The 25422-nt window shown below is 36.0% G+C and overlaps 1 protein-coding gene and 1 pseudogene across 1 annotated transcript in view; both read right to left on the reverse strand.

Annotated features, from left to right (window-relative positions):
- The window catches only part of COL11A1 (collagen type XI alpha 1 chain), a 196683-nt gene extending 172438 nt beyond the window's left edge, over positions 1-24245 (reverse strand). Inside the window, exons 1-2 of the mRNA XM_032619652.1 lie at positions 23693-24245; positions 3219-3386 (exon numbers count right to left, since the gene is read on the reverse strand). Of these exons, the coding sequence (XP_032475543.1) occupies positions 3219-3386; positions 23693-23798 (274 nt within the window). The 5' untranslated portion in view covers positions 23799-24245. The remainder of the gene's footprint in view (positions 1-3218; positions 3387-23692) is intronic.
- On the reverse strand, positions 15738-16320 carry LOC116758918 (annotated as a pseudogene).
- Positions 24246-25422: the final 1177 nt, after the last annotated feature.

A 25422-nucleotide genomic window follows, 5' to 3' on the forward strand; every position in this document is an offset into this window, starting at 1 on the left:
CAACTTCACTATATCACAAATATATCATAAAAGCCTTGCTTTCATGGCAGAAAAAAAAAAAAGATATAATATATAGAGAGAGAGAAAGGAAGAGAGAGAGAGAGAAAGTTTTGTTTGATTAGATTTGTGTCACAGATATATCCAATTTTATATTCATGAAAATCAATAGAGAAAAATAATCATGTGTATAAAATTGAAAGGTAATAAAACACATCAATTAACAAAAACACCTTTTAGCTGCTTATACTACAAATAAAAATCTAGGTAATTCAGCTTATTATTGAGGAAGCTCCATAGCAAATAAGTTTTTTCTTCAAATGAATAGCTCAAAATGTTGAGAATTATAGGACTTCTTTCCCTAAATACCTCAATTTTCAAATATCTCATACATTGAAAAATGATGCTGAAATATTATGAGGTGGAGAAAACAATATCTTTTTCATTTTTGCAAAAACATTATGATATAAGATCTACATAGAGACATTTAGAAAAAGAGGAATTTCAGAAAATAGTATATTCATATAAGGCTACATAAGTTGTAACAAATTTTAATTAATCATCCAGTTTATATAACACAACTTTTGAAAATTGTCAACTTCAAACTACACTGAGTAAAATCTTTCAATTACGGAAGTATTTCCCAATTTAAAATTAAGCAATAAGGTTTTAATTATAATCTTTACACTATGACCTTTAAAAAAGAAAATTTAGTTGTCTAAAAAATCATGACTTGATGTCAAAATGTTCACAGTATAACCTAGACACCTACCTTAGATTCCTCCCTATTAGATACTAATCAAAGTTGTTCATAACCAACTAAATTTATCAGAGAGAATTCACTATGAGATAAGTTCAACAATACAAAGTCAACCACTTAAGATGTGAAATTTTATCTAAAATAGTAGTGATCAGTATATATGATCCAGATAAAATGTGGAATTTTGCAACTTAAATAATATGTTTTGAAATCTATAAATACAAACTAACAATAAAGCATCCTCTCTGTTAAATGACTGCTGTTAAAGAAAAAAATGTTATTACTACCTTTAATAAGTGTGTATACATAAATCCTATACATGTGACAATAATCATAATTCACGATGAGTATATCAGATTCAATAGTGATTCTTAAAATGGGCTTTTAACCTCAAACAGATACTGCATCCATGAATACATTCGATATGAAGAAAGCACAATAACTTTATTATTTGATTTTAATTTTTAACTTGTGGTCAATATATTTCCATGCAGAATATGTCTCTGTTTAAATAAAATCTCTTTCTGATGTAGCTTAGTGGTTGGTAGGGTTTTTTAAATGAGGAGTGAAGGTCATTTGGCATAGTGGGAAAAGCCCACTTTAGTCTAAAAAACCCCAAACTGTCTCTCAGCTTCATATCATCCACAGGTTCTGTGATTATATTCAAATACTTCACTTTTCTAACTCCTAATCTATAATTTGGGTTTAAATATTTCCCTTTCCAGGTGGTTATGAACATAAAGATCAATATACACAGTTTCTTGCATAGCATCTGTCCTACAGCAGGTGTTCTAAAGAGGCCAGAAAGAATTTGTAAATTACAGCTTCTATTCAGTTCACAGGCACAGAGCTCCCAGATATTTAAATTCAAGGTCTCAAATTGGGACTTTGGAGGACATATACCTTAATTCTACAGAGTATTATGACAATCTAAAAACTCTTACCCCCACTCCAATATTGAAGTTTCCAATAATACTGCTTACTTTATTCATTGGAAAGAAGCTGCTATTTTGTGTTTTCGTAATGGAAGAAAAAATATTCCAAATAAATTTTCAAAGATCTTTTTTACTATTTTTTATAGAGAATACTATTCACATTTTCACTGTTCAGATTTTTTTAATGGTGAATGCGTCATTGGTAATTTTTATTAAATGCCGTTTAGTATTATTTGACAAGAAGCTCTATCCTCTAGGAAGATAAGCCTATAGTCATTTGCACGGGGAAAAAATGAGGTCTTTACCATAGATATCTCTTCCTATCTGAACTACTCATTATTAGAATCACATACCTAAGACACAATGTTTTGAGAAGAGGGAGAAATGTTGATATATTCTGTTAACTGACATGGAAGGAGATCCTAGAGACATAGGTTGTATTCTTTTTCCAAGATAAAACAACAGAAATAATCAAAATAGCTATCACACTGGAGGGCATAAAAACTGCCCTGAGATGATAAGCCAGATATAAAAAATTATAAACTAACTTCTTCAGTATTTCTACAGCATTTCCAGTAATCTATTTTTTTCTCTCTTGAAAATTCCCATCCTTTTCCTATTTCTGCATTAGAGTGCAAATAAATAGAAAAGCAGCTTAGTTTTTACTGTTTAAAACTTTCACATTTGATTTGAAAAATATTTCGTGGATTTAATAACCATTTTAATTTTAGTTTGTCGGAAAAATTATGCATTAATAGTCTTTATATTTGCAGTTTGTTACTTTTGTCCACCACAAATAATTGCAAAACAGGAAATATTTTGGAAGAAACAATGATTTATCAAAATAAATGTATTTTCAAAAATACTTTAAAATGTTCTTTCCCAAAAAATATGCTTTCTTGTTTTGTTAATTTTTAGTACCTTGATTTATAATTTTTCTGTTGTTAGAAAACAGTTTTATGTGAAAATAGGGAACTCAAATTCCTTCAGGTGAAGACAGTAGAGGATAATATGAAGAATTTAAATGATAAATTGTTTCTGAAAAGATCCCAAAACACCAAAAAGGGATACTTGATAATACAGACAATATTGGCCTTGGCAACAGACAAACCCTGCATTAAATATTGGCCTCCTGTAATTTGGACAAATCAGAGAGCCTCAGTGAAACTCAATTTCTTCTGTTAAATAGGAGCAAGGCCACTCAACTTAGTGAAGTTGTAACAAAAAATAATCAACATGTATCCAATAGCAGGCAAGTACTCATAACAAGTTACCTGCTTAGAAAATGTGACACTCAGAAATTGTCTTTTCACTACTCAACTCCCTTTCCCTACATTATCATGATTTCTAGATAATTAGTACTATTAGGTCATTTAGTGTTTTCATGGACAGAAAGAAAATATTCACTGAGTATTTTTCAAACCATTATGAAAAATCCCCCCATAATTGTGCATTATATAGCATAATAAAAAGGGAAAATAATAATTAGCAAAGCAGCAGTAGTCGTAGTAATAAAAAGAACATACCTGAAAATAACTGTTTTGTTGGGGCACTGAGTTGTGCTTGCTTTGAAACTCTGTAAGCAGTATCTGAACCTTTTGAATTCTTTCTGTTTGTGCAAAAGCCCATTGTTTTTGATATTCCCTCTGGAGAACTGTGAAAATCTAGAGCTTTTAGTACATCAACTGGAGCAGCTGAAAAATAAGTTAAAAATAGGAAAATGTAATTGAACAAATAATCTAATATAAAAATTAGTATTTTTTAAACAGAGGAAATAGTTTATAGTCCTACTCCTCAAATCTATTTATCTTTTGCCATGCTTCTCTAACATTTAGGTGGGGGGCTAAGGAGTGGAGCAGCAAGTAAAATATAAACTGTAACATTCTCAAAGTCAAAATATCTCAAATCAGAAATCAAATTACAGAGAAGCAAAGAGATGTTGAAAAAGCCAGTATCTGTATATATTCCATTAATTTATAATAGATTTACTCTTCAACTATTCATAATCTAAACAAAGATGATTCTGAAGATTCAAATTCACAATAAATGTTATATATAAATATTGTAAAATGTGCAGTTACTAAGCCATATTGTATACCCAAAGATAAGTTAAAAGATGTTTAAAAGAATAGGTAACAAATATAATGCTCTAGTTTTGAGTGCTTTCCTATGTTAGTTATTTACAAAGTATATGTATATATCTGTGTATTTGTGTGTGCCTTTGTAAGTGTGCATGCAAGTATGTCTATGCATAATTTGTTGTTTTTAATCCTCCAGAGTAACTTCATGTACACTGCTTCATGCCTTATGATTTAGATTGAAAGTCCCTGGAGATAAGTAATTTTTTCCCCCTTTTATGTAGCCCTAGGGTGTCTAACACAGGGCCGTTTATTGGCAGAAGCATAAATTTTCCATTCCAATCCATTCCAGCTACCTCCTGCTACCATGAAGTAGTCAACATAAAATAAGTTTGGAACCTTAAACTTTCCCTTTGCAAGTATAATCCTTTTGGATAAACTTGATGTTTCAAACAGCTTTACTGGAATATAATTCACATACCATGCATTTCACCCATTTCAAGTGTGTAATTTATTAGTTCTGGTATATTATACTTCTTAAACTATTCATTTTCTAATTGTGGTAAAATATACACAACATAAATGTTGCCATTTTAAAGTATACAATTTAGTAGCATAATTACATTCACAATGCTATGTAACCATTACCAAAATCTTTTTCCAAAACTTTCATTACCCCAAATAGAAACTGTTTAACCATTAGGTGATAACTCCCTATTCCCCTCCTCTGCCCTGGCTCTGGTGACTGATAATCTACTCTCCATCTCTATGAAGTTTCCTATTCTAGAAATTTCATATAATGGGAATCAGATAATATCTGTCAAAGTGCTAAACACAGAAGTACCATATACCCAAGCAATGCCACTCCTAGGTATATACTTAAGCAAATGGAAAGTCGGGGCTTAAAACAGGCACCTGTAACATCATTGCAACATTATTCACAATAGCCAAAAGGTGAAAACAACCCAAGTTTCCATCAGTATGTGAACAGATTAACAAAATGTGATAATATACATACAATAGAATATGATTCAACCAAAAAAGGAATGAAGTTCTGATACATGCTACCACATGGAACCTTTGAAACATTATGCTACATTAAATAAACCAGACATAAAAGGACAAACAATTTTTTAGACCCTCGAATTCCCTGGTCCACAACTGCCTAATTCACTAAGCAAGTCAATAAATGAATTATGTGGTGTAAGTATTGTTATAAAAATAGACTTAGGACTCCATATTACTCAATATACCTATATTCTATTGAATTTCTATTTTATTTAAAAATAAAAATATTCAGAGAAGGCCATTTGTTAGCTAATGCATCACTGAGCATGTCTGAAACATAGTCCTGCCTGCAAGTATTTAGATTCTAATTAAGGAGGGCCCAATAATTACGTAGGAGGCAGTATTTATAGTTTTATAGAGATGCACACAGTACTCTTTTGTTTAGAAGGAAGAGATCACTTCTGGCTGAAAGTGAGACCAATATTATTGATTTGAAAAGTTTCAGTTCTTTGTTAAAAAAAAAATAGAATTGCCATCTAATTTCAAAATATGTTGGGTTTTATAAGTACACTATTTCTGGGAGGACTTAGAATGAAAAAGGGACTGAGTGTAAAATCAGGAAATACCATCAGCACAGTTTATCACACTCCACAAAATAGACAGTGACCTGCAATAGAGTGGTGTTCTTCGAAAATTACAATGTCAATTAATACTTTTTTTATAATAATTAGAGTTAGTTATAGAATGTATGAATGGATGATGGAATGAGTACGTGAGAAACGTGCATCTGGTCACTTCCTTAGTTAATTAAATTTTAGGTATATTAACTTCTATATGTACAAACATATGTGAATGAAGCTTAATATAATTTGCCTTTTACCTTATAACAAATGTACTTTAATAATGACTGTCTACCTATTTCACCAACCTTCTGAATGAAAATCAACATATTTTCCAGTAGACTACACATTGTTCCAAATTATTAAAAAGAAAATAAAACTTTTTTTTATGGAAATCAGACATACTGAAGGGATCATTAACCCTATCAAATATGATCCCCTTTAATTTAGACTTGGAATATTTAAAAGAATAATAACAACTTTCAAGAACATTTTTTGCAGGACTCCTGCTTTCAATGGCCAACTTTTTTAGGCCAATAGTATACCTGACTACTTTTACATTCTTTTTTTCTCTTATCATAAAGCTAAGAAAATAACAACTATATTAACTGCCAGGCCCAGAGAGCCTAACATGTGACAGTCCTTGGGCTAAGTTCTTCCTAGCATTAACCGTCAAAAAACTTTGCAAGCTATGTGTTCTTATCCCCATTGTGCAGATGAAAGAATTGAGAACCAGAAAGCAAACTATGGATACTCCTATAGTGCAAAATCAAATCTACGTTCATTCCACTTCATCACCTTCATTGCTATAGCCCATAAATAAAAACACTGTGGAAAGTAACTTAAAACATAAATATATTAAGATAATCTTGAGCCAGTTCATTGATCCCTAATGTTTATATTTGCTTTAAATTAAACTCAATTCACGCTTCAGGGTATAAATTACTCTGAAGGAGACTGTTTCTAAAAGCACAGCATCTTATCTGCTTATTTTATCTTATCTTCTTGCTCTGAAGCCATTAGTAAAAGTACATCTGAATAGGGGAAAGACTCCAGGATCGACAAGAACTCAGCTATGAAGGCTGTAATCCTTCTGTGAAGAAAAGGTTGCAGCCCATGGTCACAGTCCCAACTGCATATCAGTAAATAATACATAAAATGGACCACAACTTTCCTTCTCTCCAAACTATCTTTTAACAGGATGACCTTTTCCAAGAGCACAGGTTTTGTCACCTTTGTTAGTTCCTACTTTGAAAACAATGAGATAAAAACACACTCCCTCTACAGGATTCAAAATAAGGGCTCTATTTTTAAAGACTAAAGTTCTATGTAGAGACATATGATATGAAATAAAAATTCACTGTACAAAAAAACAATCAAAAAATAGGGATATATAATAAAGATTGCAAATAGTTTTTATTCTAAAAAGTCATCTAATTACAAAAATGTAAAACTCAGTTAATCCAGTCTTAAAGATTTTTCCTTTCAAGTAAACTAAATAATAAATTAAGCCACTTTGAAATCTGCCTCTTATTTGATATCATAATTATAGCATTTAACAAATTCTCATAACATGGGTTCGATGGGTTTTTATGCGTGCGCACACACACACACACACGGGGGGAAACTATTCTTCATATTTTATTAACTGAACTTCAACAGTTTAAAGATTAAAAGCAGTAATTTATTATAGCTTAACTCGATATATCTAAAAAACTGTAATTTTGATATTCAAAGCAATTCCTAAATGTCCCTAATATTTTAATTGTTTCTATGTTGCTAATCCTTATGGCACAGATTATGATTCTCATTTCAGAAGTATCCAGTCAGCACAATATTTGTTCAATAATATTTTTCCTGCCTTTTATTGTATATTTTTTTGTTTATTAAATGGGAAAATAGGATAGCAGACTCAGTGCATTACTACAATAGCCATTTAACTGGTTTCAATGCCTTTTCTCATCAATCTGCATACCACAGCTTGAATGAGCTTCCAAAACTCCATGCCTCAAGTCCTTTTGCTTAAATTCCTTCCGAGAACCCAACTAACTTCCAGATGGTACGCACATACCTTGCATATAAAATCTTAATGATCTGGACACACCCATGTATTCTTCCAGTTCCATGCTACTGCATCTCCGTCCTTGTATCTCATTACCCCTTAATTCCTTCCTCACTCAGTGCTCTAGCCATACTGGACTCAGACTTCACAGACTACCTACTATGTTCCTCCTCCTGTCTCTGAGCTTTTATAAATCCATTTCTGAGGAATAAGTAGGATATAATTAATGTGCAATCTCTTCCTGAAAGCATTCCCTATCTCCCAAAGCTGGGTTAGAAATACTCACCTCTGTGATAGTGCTTTTCACACTTGGTTTTAATTATTTGCCTACACTTGACTTTTTTCCAAAACTAGAAGAGAACAGGTACACACACACACACACACACACACGCGGGCTATATAAAATATCATTTAAATGTGAAACACAATCATGTGAAACATATAAAAGCAACTTCCTCTGAAGTCCATGGGGCTCTCTGGTCTTGAAACGAAAATTTGTGAGGGCCTAATATGTCTTTCCTATTGTGTTCTGTTGATCTCTTAAACACCTCCATTCATTCATTGATTAGTCTATCCCAGGTCTTTAATCCTTTCTCCTTCATGTCTCCAGTGTCTACTTAAATTACTGTTCTAAGGTCACACAACGTTTTGACTGCTTAGTATCTAATTAATTCCTCCTTTAAACTTCTTCACATACTCCCGTGACCAGTAAGTAGGATAAAGCAGCAATGCACAGTGTTGGAAAGCCAAACTGGTTTGGAACCCACCTCTGGCACTTAGCATCTGTGTGATTTGGACACACTACTTTACTGTTTTGTGCCTCAGTTTCCACATCTGTATAATGAGAATAACAAAAGGTATCTACCTATTAGAGTTTTTGTGAGAACTAAGTTGGTATTTGTAACAATGCCTTAGAACAGTGGCTGGGAAAACTATGCTTATGGTTTAAGATCTCCTGCTGTCTATTTTTGTATGGTACACGAAATAAGAATGTTTCTATATTTTTGCACGGTTGAAAAAAAACTAAAAGCAGCATATTTTATGACACATGAAAATTACATGAAATTTAAATTTCAGTCTCCACAAATAAGGTTTACATTGTAAATACAGCTACAGCCATTCATCTATATATTGTCCATAGCTGCTTTTGCACTACAAGGACAGAGCTCTGTAGCTGATAGAGACCGTGTGGCCCACAAAGGCTAAAATATCTACCATGTGGTTTTTTTAAGCTGAGTCTTGAATGATAGATTCATCAATGAAGAGGAAGGTGATCGAAATATCAAATATGACAGCACAGATACAAGACAGTACAGAGTTCAAGAAAATGGAACTAGTCATGTCCTGACAAGACATCAATATGGAATAAATTTAGATGTTCAAAGTCTCCTTGGGGGCATCATGGCTGCTGAGGAGTTCTTGAGAAAAATCACATCTCTGCCATGAACACCCACAGCCACAAACTCCAAGTGAGACATCTACACTAACTCCTATGTGCTCCCTCAACCCCAAATTTTATGGTCCAGCTGAAATAAACTTCTTTCAGCTTCTAAAATTTACTGTATTCCCTTTGTTGGAGATTTTTTTCAATCCTTCATCAATTGACTAAGGATAGTTGAGTGCTTTTTTTCAACCCTAAGCTGTCAGTAGAATCTCCTGGCAAGCTTTTAAAACATATAGATGTCTGGGTTGGCATAGGGCCCAGGCATTCACATGTTTTAAACATTTCCCAGATGAGCCTAACGGGTAGCTGGGGTTGAAACCTGGTGAACTCAGACCTAATCAATCTTTTGATATCAACCTAGCCATGACTTTCTTCAGGAAATCATTTCTTATCCCTCCCAGGCTGGGTTATGTGACCCTTTCATATGATCCCCAAGTGCCCCATATACCCCCTTGGTTAACTCCATGCTCTATTTTGTTTGTTTGCTTAATTATCTCATTTTCACTCTAGGCTGTGTGCTCTCAGCCACAGTGTATGTCTAAATTATGGTTCTGATTTCCCTGTTACATACTTATGCCACTAATTTCTTTCTCTTTCTCTCTTTTTGCTAAGCTTGTAATTTATTGGTTAATGTCTGCCTCCCCTGATAGATTGTAAACCCTCTGACAGCAAACATCAGCACTATTGATGTTCACTGCAGTATTCATAAATAACATAGCAGCTGACACACAATAAATAATCAAGAGAAATATGGTTAATGAATGAATGAATAAGTGAGTAAATGGGCAGCCACATACTGCCTCAGAGTTGAAGCTTCTTTCTTATTAGTCTCAGAAAAAAAAGGGTTGAAAGTGGCCTTTACAAACAGCACCCTGAAGAGCTTGACAAGTCTGGTTGTTTCCATTTGATTCAGGTATGGCAAGAACACAGGTCTGAAGAGACCTTCCTAAAGTATGCTAGATGCTATCCCCACTACTAGGGAGTCACTTATCCTCACCTTGTACCTCACATTACAGGTCATACCTGAAGCATATCATTATAGACAGAAGTAAAAACAAAATAAAGCACAGAATTATAAGTCATCTCCCACCCAGTTATGAAATGCTTTGCTGCTCTAGATAGTATAAAATAACCAGGAGTGCTACTGTGTTTATGTAGTAGTGGGATGCAGGTCTGGGAAAAGAAAAAATGAGAGAGAAGTGACTGTTATAATTTAACTACTACCAACACCCTGCTATATTTCAAAATCATAAGAGCCCTTAATAAAGAATCTAAAATGTAGGATATGACAAGTATATAAACGACAATTAACAACTCAGTTTCTGCAGTTGGAACAGCCCAACTTCTAACCCAAGTTTGGTATTTATTATTTGTATAACTTTGGGTAAGCTACTTACTTCTCTAAGAGTTAGGTTTTTCAACTTAACCAAATTTTGAGAATTAAATGAGATAAGGCATTTTAATCTCTGAGGATAGTGTCTAAGCACTCAATAAAAATAATACCTGAAAGCACTATTTCATCAAAATTTTAACCTTTCTGAACATCTTTAACAGTCTCAGTGAGTGCCACCAGTGTTTTCCCAGAGCTATAATTCACTAGATTCCTGTCATCCATTTCCTCTGACTACCTTGGGAAATCTCTTTATAGTCAAGTAGAAGACTGAACAGTTTTCTGTCTCTAAAGATCCATTAGATATCATCCATGAAGATTATGCAATGCTTAGCAATCTCTCCAGCATGATTTTATGTTATTCTGAGGACATACAACCCCAGGAGGCTTCCTGGAACTTCGACAGCTTAAGCTGTCATGTTCACTGTTCCATTACCACCCTGTAGCACAACTTGACATTAATACACTGATATCATTGAAATTTTTTCCTTTTCAATAATTTTTTCTTTACATCTCATAGACATTGATATAACTATAGATTAACCCTGACATGCTATTTATTAAAAGGTTTTTTAAAAACTAATATTTTATTGTCTTTCCTCTGATACTATTCCTTCATTTATTTCGAGCCCACATATGCCACATACAAATCTTGTATTATAAACTAACATGAAGTATTAGAAAATAAAACATATCGACCTAAATTCTCTCATATTTAAAAGGGTGTGAAAGCTCATCTTTAAATGCCTATATGGCACAAATAATGTCGATATAAATCACATAAGTGTCTTAAGTCTCTACACAACTATTTTTGGCTTAAATTACGAGACTTTTTGTCTGTATTTTGCGATCTAACCGTTGCAGTCAAAACAAGTGCAAAATGGGAGAAATGAACTGCTTGACTACATCAGTAAATTGTAAGTATATAAGATTATAGATATATAGTTTACATTAAATATTCCTGGGTATGGGAAGGTTTTAGACTACATTTTCCCCCAAGGGGTTCTATAATAAACTTAAATGTCTTGCCATTTTAAGCCTATGTTTAGAGTATATATTTTCCTACAGAAAAAAAAAAAGAATAAAATAAATATAAGCATCTCAAGGCTCAAGTTTTTGAGAAGCAGTCTCTTATGCTTCTTGGAAAAAATCACTATTTGATATTCAAACAAAGAAAAACATCAAATTGAGAAAGACATGGACAAAGAAGACAATATAAAACAGGAGCCTAAGGCATCTCTGGTGGCACAGTGGTTGAGAGTCTGCCTGCCGATGCAGGGGACACGGGTTCGTACCCCGGTCCGCGAAGATCCCACATGCTGCAGAGCGGCTAGGCCCGTGAGCCATAGCCGCTGAGCCTGCGCGTCCGGAGCCTGTGCTCTGCAACGGCAGAGGCCACAACAGTGAGAGGCCCGCATACCGCAAAAAAAACAAAACAGTAGCCTAGAGTTTCAGGAATTTTACGGTTAATTTTACCAATCCAAATACCTACAAACCTATCGGTACTACCATTTCAGAAAATAAAAACTCAATGATCAAATGTAAATGTACTTCCTTACAGCTCCGTAAAAATACCAGTTTTGTTTTTTTGTTTTGTTTTGTTTTTTGCGGTAGGCGGGCCTCTAACTGTTGTGGTCTCTCGTTGCGGAGCACAGGCTCCAGACGCGCATGCCCAGTGGCCATGGCACACGGGCGGGCCAGCGGCTCCACGGCATGTGGGATCATTCCTCGACCGGGGCACGAACCCACGTCCCCCTGCATCGGCAGGCGGACTCCCAACCACTGCGCCACCAGGGAAGCCCTGTTTTGTTTTGTTGTTTTTTTTTTAAATCAGTTACACAGTGAAGTTCAAAATTGGAAAGATCAGGGAAAAAAAATACATAGTAAAATACTCTGAAGTGGAACTAATGGAAAAATATGACTCCCATCAAAATCAATTGTATTCACATCCAAATGTTCATGATTTATTCTAATTATGACCTATCTAGTGGTTAGAAATCCATAAAACACAGAATCCTAGATTTAATGTTGATTAGGAATAATAAATGAATTTGCTTTGAATAGTAACATGTGTTTACATTTCCTTGATAATATCTAATCTGTAATTGCTGTCTAGGTCTTCAGTTGAGAACATCTCCCCTTTACTTTCTAGGTAACTAAAAGTCTTGCCTCATTGCTCTGTTAAACCAGTAAAATAAAGTGCAAACTCCCATTACCATTTCTAGACTATAACCTAAGACAACTGGATCAATGTGTATGTTGTCTATCAAATAAGTAAAATGCTTTACTGTGTGGACTTTGACTGTCATATTGACTATATCTAAATAGGTAAAATGAAATGAAAAGCCATGGGAATTATTTGGATAAATACAGATTAGAAGCTGCCCAAAAAATTTAAGGCAATATTTGTACTCCAAAATTATCCAATTCTACATTATTTATAAAGCCTTAAAATAAAATCTCAACCTTTAATTTAAATGTCATAACTTTTTATAAATGACAAATATTTGAATAGTACCAAGAAGAAAAATAAATCAGTGAATGAGTATAGGGAGGGTTAAGGAGACATGGATTTTAATATAAAATAAGAAAGGAAAAGCCTCAATAAGAAGATGATGCTTGAGTAAATTCTAGAAAGGCATAAGATGTTCCTCTATCCTGATATTTTTACAGAATGGCATTGTAAGCAAAGGGAATAGTAAGTACAAAGAACCTGAGATAGGAGTTGACCCAAGACATTGGTGGAAATGCAAGGAGACAAATATATCTCCTGCAAAGGAAATAAAAGGGGTATAAGAGATGAGGTCAGAGAAGTAAGGGTGAGGGCATGTTGAAGGCAGCTTGTATAGGTCCTGTGGGATCTTCAACAAGCTTGGATTTTGTTCCAAATGAGATGGAAAGCCATTGGCAGTTAAGGGGAGAGGAAGAACATCAACCAACTAATTTTTCAGAAGACTGTGGTTGGAAGACTTACTAGGAACCACCTAGTAAGTACAGATATCAAAGTATGCACTGACCATGCCATCTTAGCAGCCTCCCTGGACTTTTAAATTAGTCACATGAATCCATTCTATCCAGAAAAATATACCCATATGGTCTTGTGTTATGTGGCCCTGCCCACATCCCCAACTCCAGCACTCTCCTAGTAACACATGTACTCCATGAGAATGGAGGCTGGCAAACCATCTTTGTAGTCCTGGCATCTAACATAGTGACTGCACATAGAAGAGAGTCATTTAATTTTCTGTTATTAAACAACCTCAATCTTGAACTTTCTCATATCATAAAAAGCATATATGAACTGAAAGTCGAAAGTAGAAATAGTATCACAACTCTGAGAATGGTGAGGGAAGAACAAACACCATTTGAGAGTGGGATATTTGAAAAGTATGGCATTTCTGATTTATAAGTGGTCACAGCTATTAAAATATGTTTATTATAAAACTAAAATTATATTTTCATTACAACAACTTGACTTTAATGTTGAGAAGAGCAATATTTATTGGCATTTAGTTTATCACATGCTATGGAGAGGAGGATTTTTTTAAAAAAGCATTATCAATATCATAATCAGTTGATCTATTTAAATCAGTTTTTTGCAGAGCCACTTCTGTCTGGCAATAAGGTATGTATCAACTGATTTCCACATAGCAGATAACCTTTCACTTGACTTCCAGTACCTTCTTACACAAGCTAGGCACATCCTTATCTTTGTATAAATTTATTTCCTACTACAGAAGGTTTATGAACCCTTGGTTGTGCATCAAAATTATATGTAGAGCCTTATAAAGCAGCTGTGCTTGGATTCTGCACAAAATCTACTCAATTACTATCTATAGGGATGTAACTGAAAATGATTGTGATATCAAGCCAGGACTGAGTACACCTGTCTTCTTGACTTTAGTGAAAATGTCTTGCTTATGAGTTCATTAATTCATTCAATGAATATTTACTGGCCATCTATTATGCTCTAGGTATGGTGCTAGACCTAGATGCCAGAAATTTTTACATAGATGAAAAAGATGCAGTCCCTGCTTTCATTTTAGCATCAAAAATATTCTATGATAAGTATTCAAGCTGGAGTTAGTACAGTGTGCTTTAGGATGTTATACAAGGTCAATTATCCTAGTCTGGATGGTTAAGGAGAGGTATTCCTAGAGGAGATAATATCTAAATTCTGTATCTAAATTCTGTAATATCTAACACTCTCTCAATGCTAAGCAGATTGAGAGAGTGTTCAGGGTGAAGATCATAGCTTGCTTGGAGGAAAAACAGAGAGTGCTATCTTCAGGAAATCACAATAGTATCGCAAAAATTTGTTCAATATACTTCTGTAGACACTGGCAATAACTGATCTACATAACCCTATATCCCATCTCAGATCATCAGTTAAGTTATTGAAGAGCAATTCATTAGAGCTGTAATCAACACCTTTACCTATTTCAACAAAAAATTTCCAAATGTTTACTATGTGTTAAGTTCCGATCTATGTGCTTAAGACACACTAAATAAAGCAGATAAAGACATCCATCCTAATGATTTTAGTGGAACTAAAACATACAATGGATAGGAATGGAATATTAAAAACATAATTTTCATCAAAAACAATTCTACATCTACAGATTATTGACCTTATTAAGCCCTTGAAATTTTACATACTCCTTGCTTAAAGATGGTACTTCCTAATATCATAATTACGTGTGGAATATGCAAACTGCTCTTTAAAAGAACTAGCTTAGTAAAATAATCATAAAGCAATAAATATAGATAGGCTAACCTTCCTAATAGTCATTAAGCAAAATCAGACAATCCTTAATAGGATGCAAAACTGAAATAAAGGTTTCAAAAATGAATATATGAGAGGAAATTTCCCAATTATTACTTTTACAAATTGAAATCATGTAGACAAATGAAATGATGATTTATGTTGCTGTCAAAGCAAAAACACGACTTCATATGGTATTTTTCTCGATCAGATTCCTATGTTAAAGCAAACTACAGTTTTACAGGTAATATGGTCAATCAAGAGCTTCAAATATTTAAAGATATCTTTGGAGAGAATGTGCAAAACTATTTTCCAGATGAAGAAAGCTAGGAAGAAGTCGCAACTCATTCACTTTCAGAGAATGAGTAAAAAAAGGGGGGGAGGAGAGATCTAATTACTGCTAACAACATGACATGAGGAGGTCACTTCACACCACTCCAAGTTAACTAGGTTTTAACCTTGTTCCAGTCTGCTGAGCAAAGTAAGAAGACAATTAGTAATCTAAATAGTGACTATATCATATCCTGTGCATTCTGGCATGTTGGTAGACACCAGGGGAAGAAATAAAACTAAATCATAGTCATTACCCTCCAGCAACTACTAGAGAAAGGCTAACATATAAATGAGAAATTTTTAAAATAATTATAATGTGTGTGTGCACGTTTGTTTGTTCGTTTGTTTGCAAACCATGTATCTTTCAGTTACATTCTCCCAGTTGATTACATTCCAAACAGCTTTTAGATAATCAGATCTGACACTTTTATACTGAAGGTAGTAAGCATACTACCATACCAATCCCCCAAAGTGGAAAAGACCTGTTCTTCCCTGTAATGGATCCTGATTAGAACAGGCAGCAATTTGTAAGTGTCCTTGTAATTTAATGAAACCAGGCCAACCCCAATCTGAACCTTGAATGCCAAGAGATACAGCTGTCAACTTCTCCTTCAATCAGTCAAAGGAAATAAAGTAACATTTACTAGATTCCATCCACTCCCCTTTGGGTTCTCCAGCATCATTAGGGCTGAAGTTTGTCCCTAAAATGGGAAGGGTGACAGGTCCTCCAACACTGAACTTTAGTGCAGGCTGAAGAGCTACCTGAATTATAACATCATCTTTAATGAGAGTCTCTTTATATTTTTCCTTGGTGGCATTCAAGTTATTCACACAATTTACGATATTCACTATGGTGCAGCTGCATGATTTGTGCATTAATGTTAGGCCCCAGGGCACCATAATCATAAGCAAAGTCACGAAGGCTGTGTAAAAGCATTAAGAATACACAGTAAACATGCACAAGTGATCAAAAGCAAGGTCTCTGGAGCATGATTGCCTCGGTTCAAATCCCAAGTCTATCACATAGTAGTTGTATGGTCTTAAGCAAGATAATTAACTTCTGTGGCTTCCCTGGTGGCGCAGTGGTTGAGAATCTGCCTCCCGATGCAGGGGACACGGGTTCGTGTCCCTCTCCGGGAAGATCCCACATACCGCTGAGTGGCTGGGCCCATGAGCCATGGCCACTGAGCCTGCGCGTCTGGAGCTTGTACTCCGCAACGAGAGAGGCCACAACAGTGAGAGGCCCACGTACCGCCAAAAAAAAAAAAGATAATTAACTTCTCTGTTTTTCAATTTCCTTACGGGTAAAATGGAGATTTTAGTATTAGCTTACTTCCAGGACAATTGTCAGAATGAAATGATATTTTATACAAAAAGTGCTTACAACAGGACCCGGTACATAATGGGCATGCATTCAGTGTGAGAGCTTGTTATTATATCTGCCTGGAGTATGAAGCTTGAGCTAAATCTTGAAGTATGAGAAGGCATCTGTGAGATGGATGAGAAGGAAACATGCATTCTAGGTACAAAGAATAGTGTGTTCAAAGATAGGGGAGAATATGGGCAAGAGGTTCAACATGGCTCAACAAGTGCAGGGTGAATGGGAGTAGGGTGGCAGCAGGTGGAAAAAGGCTGATCCTGAGCCTGGACATACACAAGGGCCACATCCTGAAGGGCACTCTACACCACGCTAGGCCATTTGGACAACACTTTTGTCTTCAAAACCAGTGAAGTATTTTGAAGATTCATCAGCGTTCAAAGAGTGACAGCAAGTAGTAGGTTGTCCTCCACAATTAGTCTAAAAAGAGAATTAAGGGCAAACACCACTCTAATATTTATGGCTCTTTCTCTGCAGAGCTATCCAAGAGCACAAAGTAGGAAAGTGCGCTAGAGCTTCTCATTAGTTTTGTCAGGAATTGCAGCTACTGCTCTTTCTGGCAGGCATCCTTTCGGGAAGTTTTTTGTGAAAATCTGAGGAAGGAAAACCAACCACCTCATACCATCTAAGGTTCGCTCGTTTAAGCCCGGATGTGAGTTTACCAGTCAGACAGAGGAAGGAAGCTTCCACTGACACCCTATGCGCTCAAGTTCTATGAATAGGGACCTTCATTTGCCTGTACAGTACAGGGCCATTCAAGAGCAATTAAATTTGGTTAAAATAAGAAAGAAATGCTTTTTAAGGAAAAAAAAGAAGGTTTGAGGGAATTGCAAAAGTTGATTGTGCTAAAGCACTTTTACACAGGTTTGTTTTAGTTCTCAATTGTCAAGTCGTATTTAAGCTGGTCTCTTACTCTGAAATATGATAACCTTTCTTTTCTCTGAGTTCTTTCTCCTAAATTAATAGCACTGTCTCTAATTCCATGCGCAGCAAGCAAAGAGTTTATTTTACCAGATAACAGTAGGTCTGGTGATCAGCCAATGTCTAAAGAACCACTAGCCAAGTCAGTAGTAAGCCAAAGACTGCAACTGATAGATACTACTCACTAAATCACTTTAAAATTGACTTTCATCTTCTCTACCAGATAGTATTATTCATGTTGAGTTCTGACACTACTGAAAGTAGAAAAAAAAAAACAAGATTATCTATAAAAATAAAATCATATTAGGGTTTTGAAAGGAGAAATAAATATATTAGATGCATTAGAATATAGAAGGCAGTTAAATGAAAAACAAAACCCCTTAGTTTCTGAATTAAATTGCAAAAGAAATGAGTAGAAAAAGTCCAAATTTAGGAAATTTTTTATAGTATACTTTTAGTATACCTGAAAACTGAATTTAAAATGGACTCTTCAGTGAGACGACTTAGGGAGCGCTGCAACTTTTTATAGCACCTGTGCATACCTCTCTTTCTTCTTTGCTAAGGAACAAAACTTCAACAGACAAAAAAAGTTTGGTTCCCTCTCACCACACCCAGCTCAGGCCACATTTCCCCACTATTAAATGAAGGAAATGGAGGAGTAAAAGCAGAAATGCAAATCAGCCCTCAGCTCCCACTCTGCAATTGCCCTGAATTCCTAATGATCACAGACCAACTGCACTTAATTATTTCTCCAAAGGTAGATGGGAAAGGAAAGTGTATTTAGGATACAATATGATTCTGGCTTTCAAATACTTAAATATCATCACTAATAATTATATAAAATGATAGGACTGGCTTGATATTTATAAAACCCTATACTTATATAAATTGTTAGAGTTAGCCATGAGTATAAATATTAACTTCCATAGTTTCTTCTTCAGGACCCTAAGGACATATACTGCATTTCCCAAAAGAGAGGAAAAAAACTTCATTTGGTTGAAATACTAGCTCTACCATAGTGGTTGCCAGCACAACATATCATAGTAGCCCATTAAGAGGGAGTACTTCCCTACAAATTAACTGTCCATTTATCCCTGAAGTAAAAGGTATTTATGTGATTTCAGACACTTTGACAATCCAAAAGAAAAATTTGAATTAGAATTTGCACTACTAAGTGCTCTCTTATTTTTTACCAAAGTTGACCACTTGTTTGGAAAAAATTATCTGTTAAACAAATAACCCATATCAAGTAAAAATTAATTTATTGTCTGACTTATTAATAAAAGCCAGACTATTATATATAATATATATCACTCAATCAATCTAAAATTAACATGAAAAGCATAGAAATTTGACACTATTTGCCTTATTTGAAATAAATATATAATTTTCTTAGCTTCTTGAAAATTCAAAGCTGTACTGGGTCCTCCATTAATAACTTTAGAGAGGATAAGAAACTATGTTCTTAATTCAGCAAGATATGTATACAAAAAATATTTTACAAAGTGTTGTGCTTTATACTTTGATACAGATAATCTTATAGAATCATATAATTAGGTATATTAACATTACAAATTACCTATCTCTAAACTTGGGACTTTGAGGAATTTTTAAATGCTTTCTATAATTTCCTGTTTTTCTTTAAATCAGTCATTTTCACTTAATCTATCTTTTCACTAATTTAAACTCTAGCATGCACATTTAAGTAATATTTGGTCATTCCATATTCTATAAATACGTATACATTAAGTAATAATTGTTTATTCCATTGTCTCAGACTACTGTTATTTAAAGATATTTTTATCACTATTGCAAATCTTCACCTTACTCATTAGAAAAACCATGACTATTATAAGAATATATTTTTTTGAGAAAGAGGACTCAGCTAATAAATTTTCTGTGCCTTAGTTTCCTCGTTAGTAAAGTGAGAAGGTAGTATAGATATGCAATTTTTATAAGAATTTCTATCTCAAGCATTCTCTTTAAAAAATCTAAACACCTTTTCTTCCTTTGAAAAGATTCAGCTTTTTGTTACACACTCTCACCCAAGTTTGATTCAAGTCCATTCATTATCATTACATAGGTAGTACTTCTATAAATTAACCAGAGTGAAGAGAAATTTGTCTCAGAAAAGAAGAAAAATTTTAGAAAAGAAAGGTGACTACTTAGGTTTTTTGTAAGAAATCCTATCCACAAATATGAAAAGAGGCTCATATTTGCCTTGCTATATTTTAGTGATAACTTGAATAATGTGCTCCTTCAATTTTAGTCACAAATTGAGGCAAATACAGAAGCTAAAAATTAATTAAATAAATCATAAGCAATCGTACTATCTAGGTATATACATTTCTTGTTTTTCAACTTCGTAACTTTATTTAAAACTCTGAGAGTACCTCTTAGAGAGTGATTTTTATAAAGTAGATTCTAGTTAAGTATTAATTATAAAGTGAATTGTCATATTAAGATATTGATAAAATTAATTTCAAAACTAATAGACAATTTTGTGAAAGTGTCTATAATTAACTGAATATATATGTGTCACCTAAACTAAGGTTATCTGTATAAAAGATTCAGGAAGATGCTTCTCATAAGATACCTATTTTTCTTTATTGTTTATTACAGGCTTTGTCCATTTTGATTTAAAAAACAAATGGAAAGGCAATATTATTAATAATCATAGAAGACATTGCATTTGTCATCAGAAGCATATCTGATCTTTTAACTGATTTCTGATTAAGTAATCACAGGGACAAACTTGATCTCTTTGCAAAGTTGGATTAGCACATACTCTGGAAGCCAGCACCATTTCACCTGCTGATCCCAGGCACTCAAAACACTCCAGCAGGGCTCACTACCAATTGCTGACAAGCTTTGAAAGTTCTTCATAAAATTAATCAACTTTTTGCAAGGCACAGTACTGGCTCAACCACCAAAGGTTGAATACCATGTTAATTAGTGAAAAATGATTCAATTAGATATTTTTTTCCCTTCGTACTCAATTTAGCTTAACTCCTTTAAAAACCGCTTAAAACCATCTATTTAAAACTCTCTATCTTAACACAATCACAGGCTATAGTCACTATAAATTCCAGGTAAATCTCAGGTTCTACCTATAATAAGTAGTGAATTAATTGAAAATGAAATTAATAAATTCATGAGATAAAACATTTATATTAACCATAAGCAAATATATGAATCATGAAATTGAAGTTAATGCAAATAAATATATTATAAAAAATAATGCTTACTCTTTTATGCTAAATCATAATAAATACTAAAATTTTAAATAAGTAAGTTAAAGATTACCAAGTTACAGAGTTTGGATTTGCAAGGTAAAATAATATAACTCTGTGTTTGTTCATAAATTTTCTTTTAATTCATTCACTCCAAGAACTTTTCTCTGTAAGATTAGATGTTTCAGGATCCTAACTACACATTTTTAGAATCCAATTTATTATGACTCAGAACTTTTTAAGGCTTTAGTGTTTTTAATCCAAGAAATACAAATTTTAGATGAAAATAGGCTGTTTTAAATTATCTTTTGGTTTAGCAACCAAATCACACCAGTGTGCCTCAGTGAAATCAATAAATTATAGTATAATGCTAGTACATAATACCTTATTTAGGAACTTATTCATTGTTACATCAATTGCAAATCTGAAGGCTAGTATGAGAGCTAGACATTGAGTTAATTTTCCCGTTGTGAGATGATTCAGGCTAGTGTTTCCTTTTTAAGCATTAATATATAATATACTATTTCCTTTTTGAAGTTCATTAAGGGCCAAAGAATGACTACAAGAGTAGGTTTAAAATGTGTAGCTTCCCACTAAGCAATAAGCACCTAGTAACTTGGTGAAACAAATACCAAATCTTACAATATGAAGATCCAAATAACCATATAACTTTCGAGACATTTCTTCAAAAATGACAAACAGAAACAACATATTATCCTTAAAGTTTGCTCTTTCTCACATTAGATGGCTTTATAATAATAGAGAAGGTTCTTTTTCCACCATTTATTTGATGTGGTACTGAGATGTTTGTTTAAAAGGGTTTTAGGTATGCAGCTACATTTAAATGAAAAAGTTATGCATCACAAGTGTAGAAATTTGATCTTTCTGATCTCCTTAGAGCTTTAAGGGAGTCCCAGTGTGGAAATGAAACATCTTCAGTGAAATAACCCCTGAATGCCTATGATAACGTCTCTTGAGTTTATAGTGCATCTGTCTTCATTGAAGAAAGTCTTAGTTTACATATTAAAAAAAAAAAAATAGCTGCCACTATGATACTTTTTCCTACGTTTGAACAAAAGAAATAGCTGAAAAAGCTCAAAAAGAAACAGCATATCTGTTCTTCCTTAATCGAGTGTCCCTTTTCAGCATCACTGTATATCCTTAGAAGGATTTTAACAGGCCTCATTTACTAACACAGTTGCTTGAATTCCAAATAATAAAACCAGCAGAGGGCAGACCTGCTGACAGAACTGACCAATCCAGCTGGTGACCAGGTACCAAAGGTAAAATACAAATTTTTGATGGATTCCACTTTCAAGACTCTACTATTTATCTTTTAAAATGTAGAAATGAATGAATCCACGTAATTAGCATAACTTACTTCAAAATTCAAATATAGTCCTAATGAGGCTCTGACTGTATTCTTCAGGAAAAGTCACAGAGGAATAATCCACCACTGCCCGCTACTCAGGAAGGTGAACATCACAAAGTGTGGGGAAGAAATACAGACCTGGTTTCGCAGAGTTCGGCCTCCGGGAGCGCTAACTCCCATTAGGGAGAACTCAGATCTTGGCACCCACAGGGTCAGACTCAGGTTTCCGCTAAAGCCTGCGCATTTGGGGTTGACAGTTTCTTTCTCCCTCAGCCAATCATCGCCACCCTCCTTCTTACCCCTCCACTTCTCTGCGCACTCCTGACAAAGCTTGCTTTTTTACTCTAAGCTGTTTGGGCTCCCTTAACTCCAAAGGAGTCCTCCCGCCAGCCGTGTCTACAGCACCTAACGGACCGCTCCAGCCAGATGCCTTTGCGGGAAAGGGCGGGGGAAGGGGAGGGAGGAGGCGGAGGGGAGGAGTGAAGTCGCTCTCCCTCCTTGGGTACTGACAGGGTTGCAGTCTCCCGAGCAGGTCTGGTCATTGAATATTTGGTGGTGCCACGTAGGAACTTTTCCTTACCTCTCTCCTCCCATCCCACCCCACGCCCCCTCCCCTTCCCTGCAATCCCTATTCCTCCACCCCCACCCCATTTGCTTGGCGAGTTTCATCATTCTCCAAGAGAGCTGCACGTCCAACCTGCAAGAAGTTGGGGGTGGGAGGGGTCACAGGAGGAGGAGGGGGCTGAAATCCCGGGAAAAAAGTTCTTCCTATCTTTATCCATTTCTTATAATCTCTCATTTTTTCCTCTTAACATCTCCTCAAAATGCCACACACACACACACACACACACACACACACACACACACACACTGTTCTCAGTCTTCAAGATTCAGGCCCCCTGCTTCCTCTCATATCCCTTAAAAGTAAAACAGCTTGAGAACTTCATCAAGGTTCATTTTATACACTTTCTCTATATTTTCTCCTCAGCTCACTTTTAAAAAAGCATTTCCATTAGTTAGAATCTGAAGAAACCAGAATATGTGTTCAAAGGGCAGTCTAAGGACTGTTCCTCAAACAAAAGCTTTGTACAACTGCCCTTCTGTTCAAGGTAATACTTTTCCTCTTTTCAAAGCCCCTGGAAAGTGGTGAAGGGCATTTCAGCAGGCTCTGTGCCTGACAGATCTTTTTTTCCTGCTACCTCTTCTCCCATTACTGTCCCGCCTACATCCATCTCTCTCTCCAGTCTTCACTTCCAACCTGATGGCAGCTACAATCTGGATTTAAGAGAATTGCTTCTTTGGGGGGGTGGGGGGAGGGTTGGAAGAAGGAAGGGGGGAGGGGCACAGAATGAGAAAGACAGCAATCTCCCACCTCCCCAAAACCATTTTTTCTTACCTCCTCTGACCTCTCTAGCCTGGAAGAGGAAAGTCAGTGCGAGAGTTGTTATGGTGAAATCCCAGAGCCACCGTTTCGTTTTCCACCTAGAGGACCACCGCTCCATCTCCGAGCCCCGCACTCACAACTGTGAGCTCAACCCACGAAAACGCGACTGTAGACCAACTCCTTTCCAAGGTATCGTCGGGGATGTTTGCTACACAGCCATTGGAGAGGGAGAGGGGGAAAAAGTCAAAGGGCTTTTTCTTTAAATTTGATGGTTTGCTTCCTTCCTGTCTCTTGCCCCCTCCTCTCCCTCTCGGTCGGCCCCGCTGGTCGGGACCCTCCGATCCGTCCTCTGCGGGGCCCTGCCTTCAGACTGAAGGCAGATGAGGGGCTTCAACCAAAAATCTGTGAGGACTGCGTGCCCCTAAAGGCTTCATGCCGTCTGTGGGCCGGACGAGAGGCTCTGGGCAGCCCCCTCCTCCGCCCACTCCCCTCCGGCGCCCCCCTTACCCCGGGCGAAACTGACAAGCCCGCTGAAGGTCAGACCCAATCACACGCCTCGCGGGCAGCCCCGAGCCCGCCCCCCTCTCTTTTGCCCAAGAATCAGGTCTCCCTGCAAGCCCAGCCCACCAACCACCCCCCTCCCCATCTCCCCCCTCCTCCCCTCCCTCTTCTCCTACCCAAATCCCCGAGAAGAAATGGGAGGGAGTTACGGGGGACGCGTGCTTGGCTCCAGCACTTTGGGAATGAAAGGAATTGCAGGAGAGCCCCGGAGTCCACAGAGTTTTCAAGGAGCTTCTGTGTTCAATAAAAACAGCTACTTGTCTTCTTGCACCCGTCTGTTAGCCTCTCGTTCGTCGGCGGGGGAGGGGAGGAGCCCAGCGTCTGATCCGCCACACCGCTGGAGTTCTGGGCTGCCAGCCGTAACCTTATCCTTGTGCAAAAGTCGGCTTCTTATAGCAGTCGTGGAACCAGCGGACTCATTGCTTTGCCTGCTCCGAAAAGAATTTTTAATATTTTTTTTAAACCGAGAACTAAAAGAAAGGGATGAAGGTGAGATGGAGGGACCCAAGAGGTCAAAACCCATGATCTTACAGGGAAGCTCTCCGTCGAGGTCTGAAACTGACAGGTTTCTCTCTTGAATGTTTAAATTCTACGCTAGCTTCATTCAGAGGCTTGTCTCTTAAATAGCTGAACTGTACTCTGAGGCGGGAGGAGAAGGAAATGTATGGGAGCTGACATTAAGGGGGTGAGTAATTAAATGTTCCAGCTGATTCCGTCCTGAACCCGGATGAGGGGGCAGAGGGGGAGGAGAAAAGACAGGGAAAGCAACTCACAGAGATCTCCAAGCGTCTAGGCCCACAGCTCCTCATAAAGGGCCTCAGGAGCTGAAAATACGGTCACTCCACAGCGAAAATAATAAGAAGGGGGCAGGTTTCTAAATTCCTTCTACTTACCCCTCCTCAAAGTAATCCACTTAAACCTGGAGTATCGATTCTCTGGTCATTTTTTCCACGTTTAAATTATTCCCTCTTATTGGCTCCTTTTTGTTCCTTAATATTTCTTAAGACATCTCTCAAAAATTTTCTGGAACAGAGCCAAACAAGGTGCCAGCATACATTAGCCATTCAATAGAGATGGGCTGAGTGAATGAATACACTTTCCTGTTGGTAAAGACTGGAAGCTTTGGCCAAGACCTATGCTGAGTATAAGTTTATGAGGTGCATATGTCCACTAATTTTTAG

The sequence above is a fragment of the Phocoena sinus genome, chromosome 1 (assembly GCF_008692025.1).
Source record: "Phocoena sinus isolate mPhoSin1 chromosome 1, mPhoSin1.pri, whole genome shotgun sequence".
Classification (NCBI taxonomy): Eukaryota; Metazoa; Chordata; class Mammalia; order Artiodactyla; family Phocoenidae; genus Phocoena; species Phocoena sinus.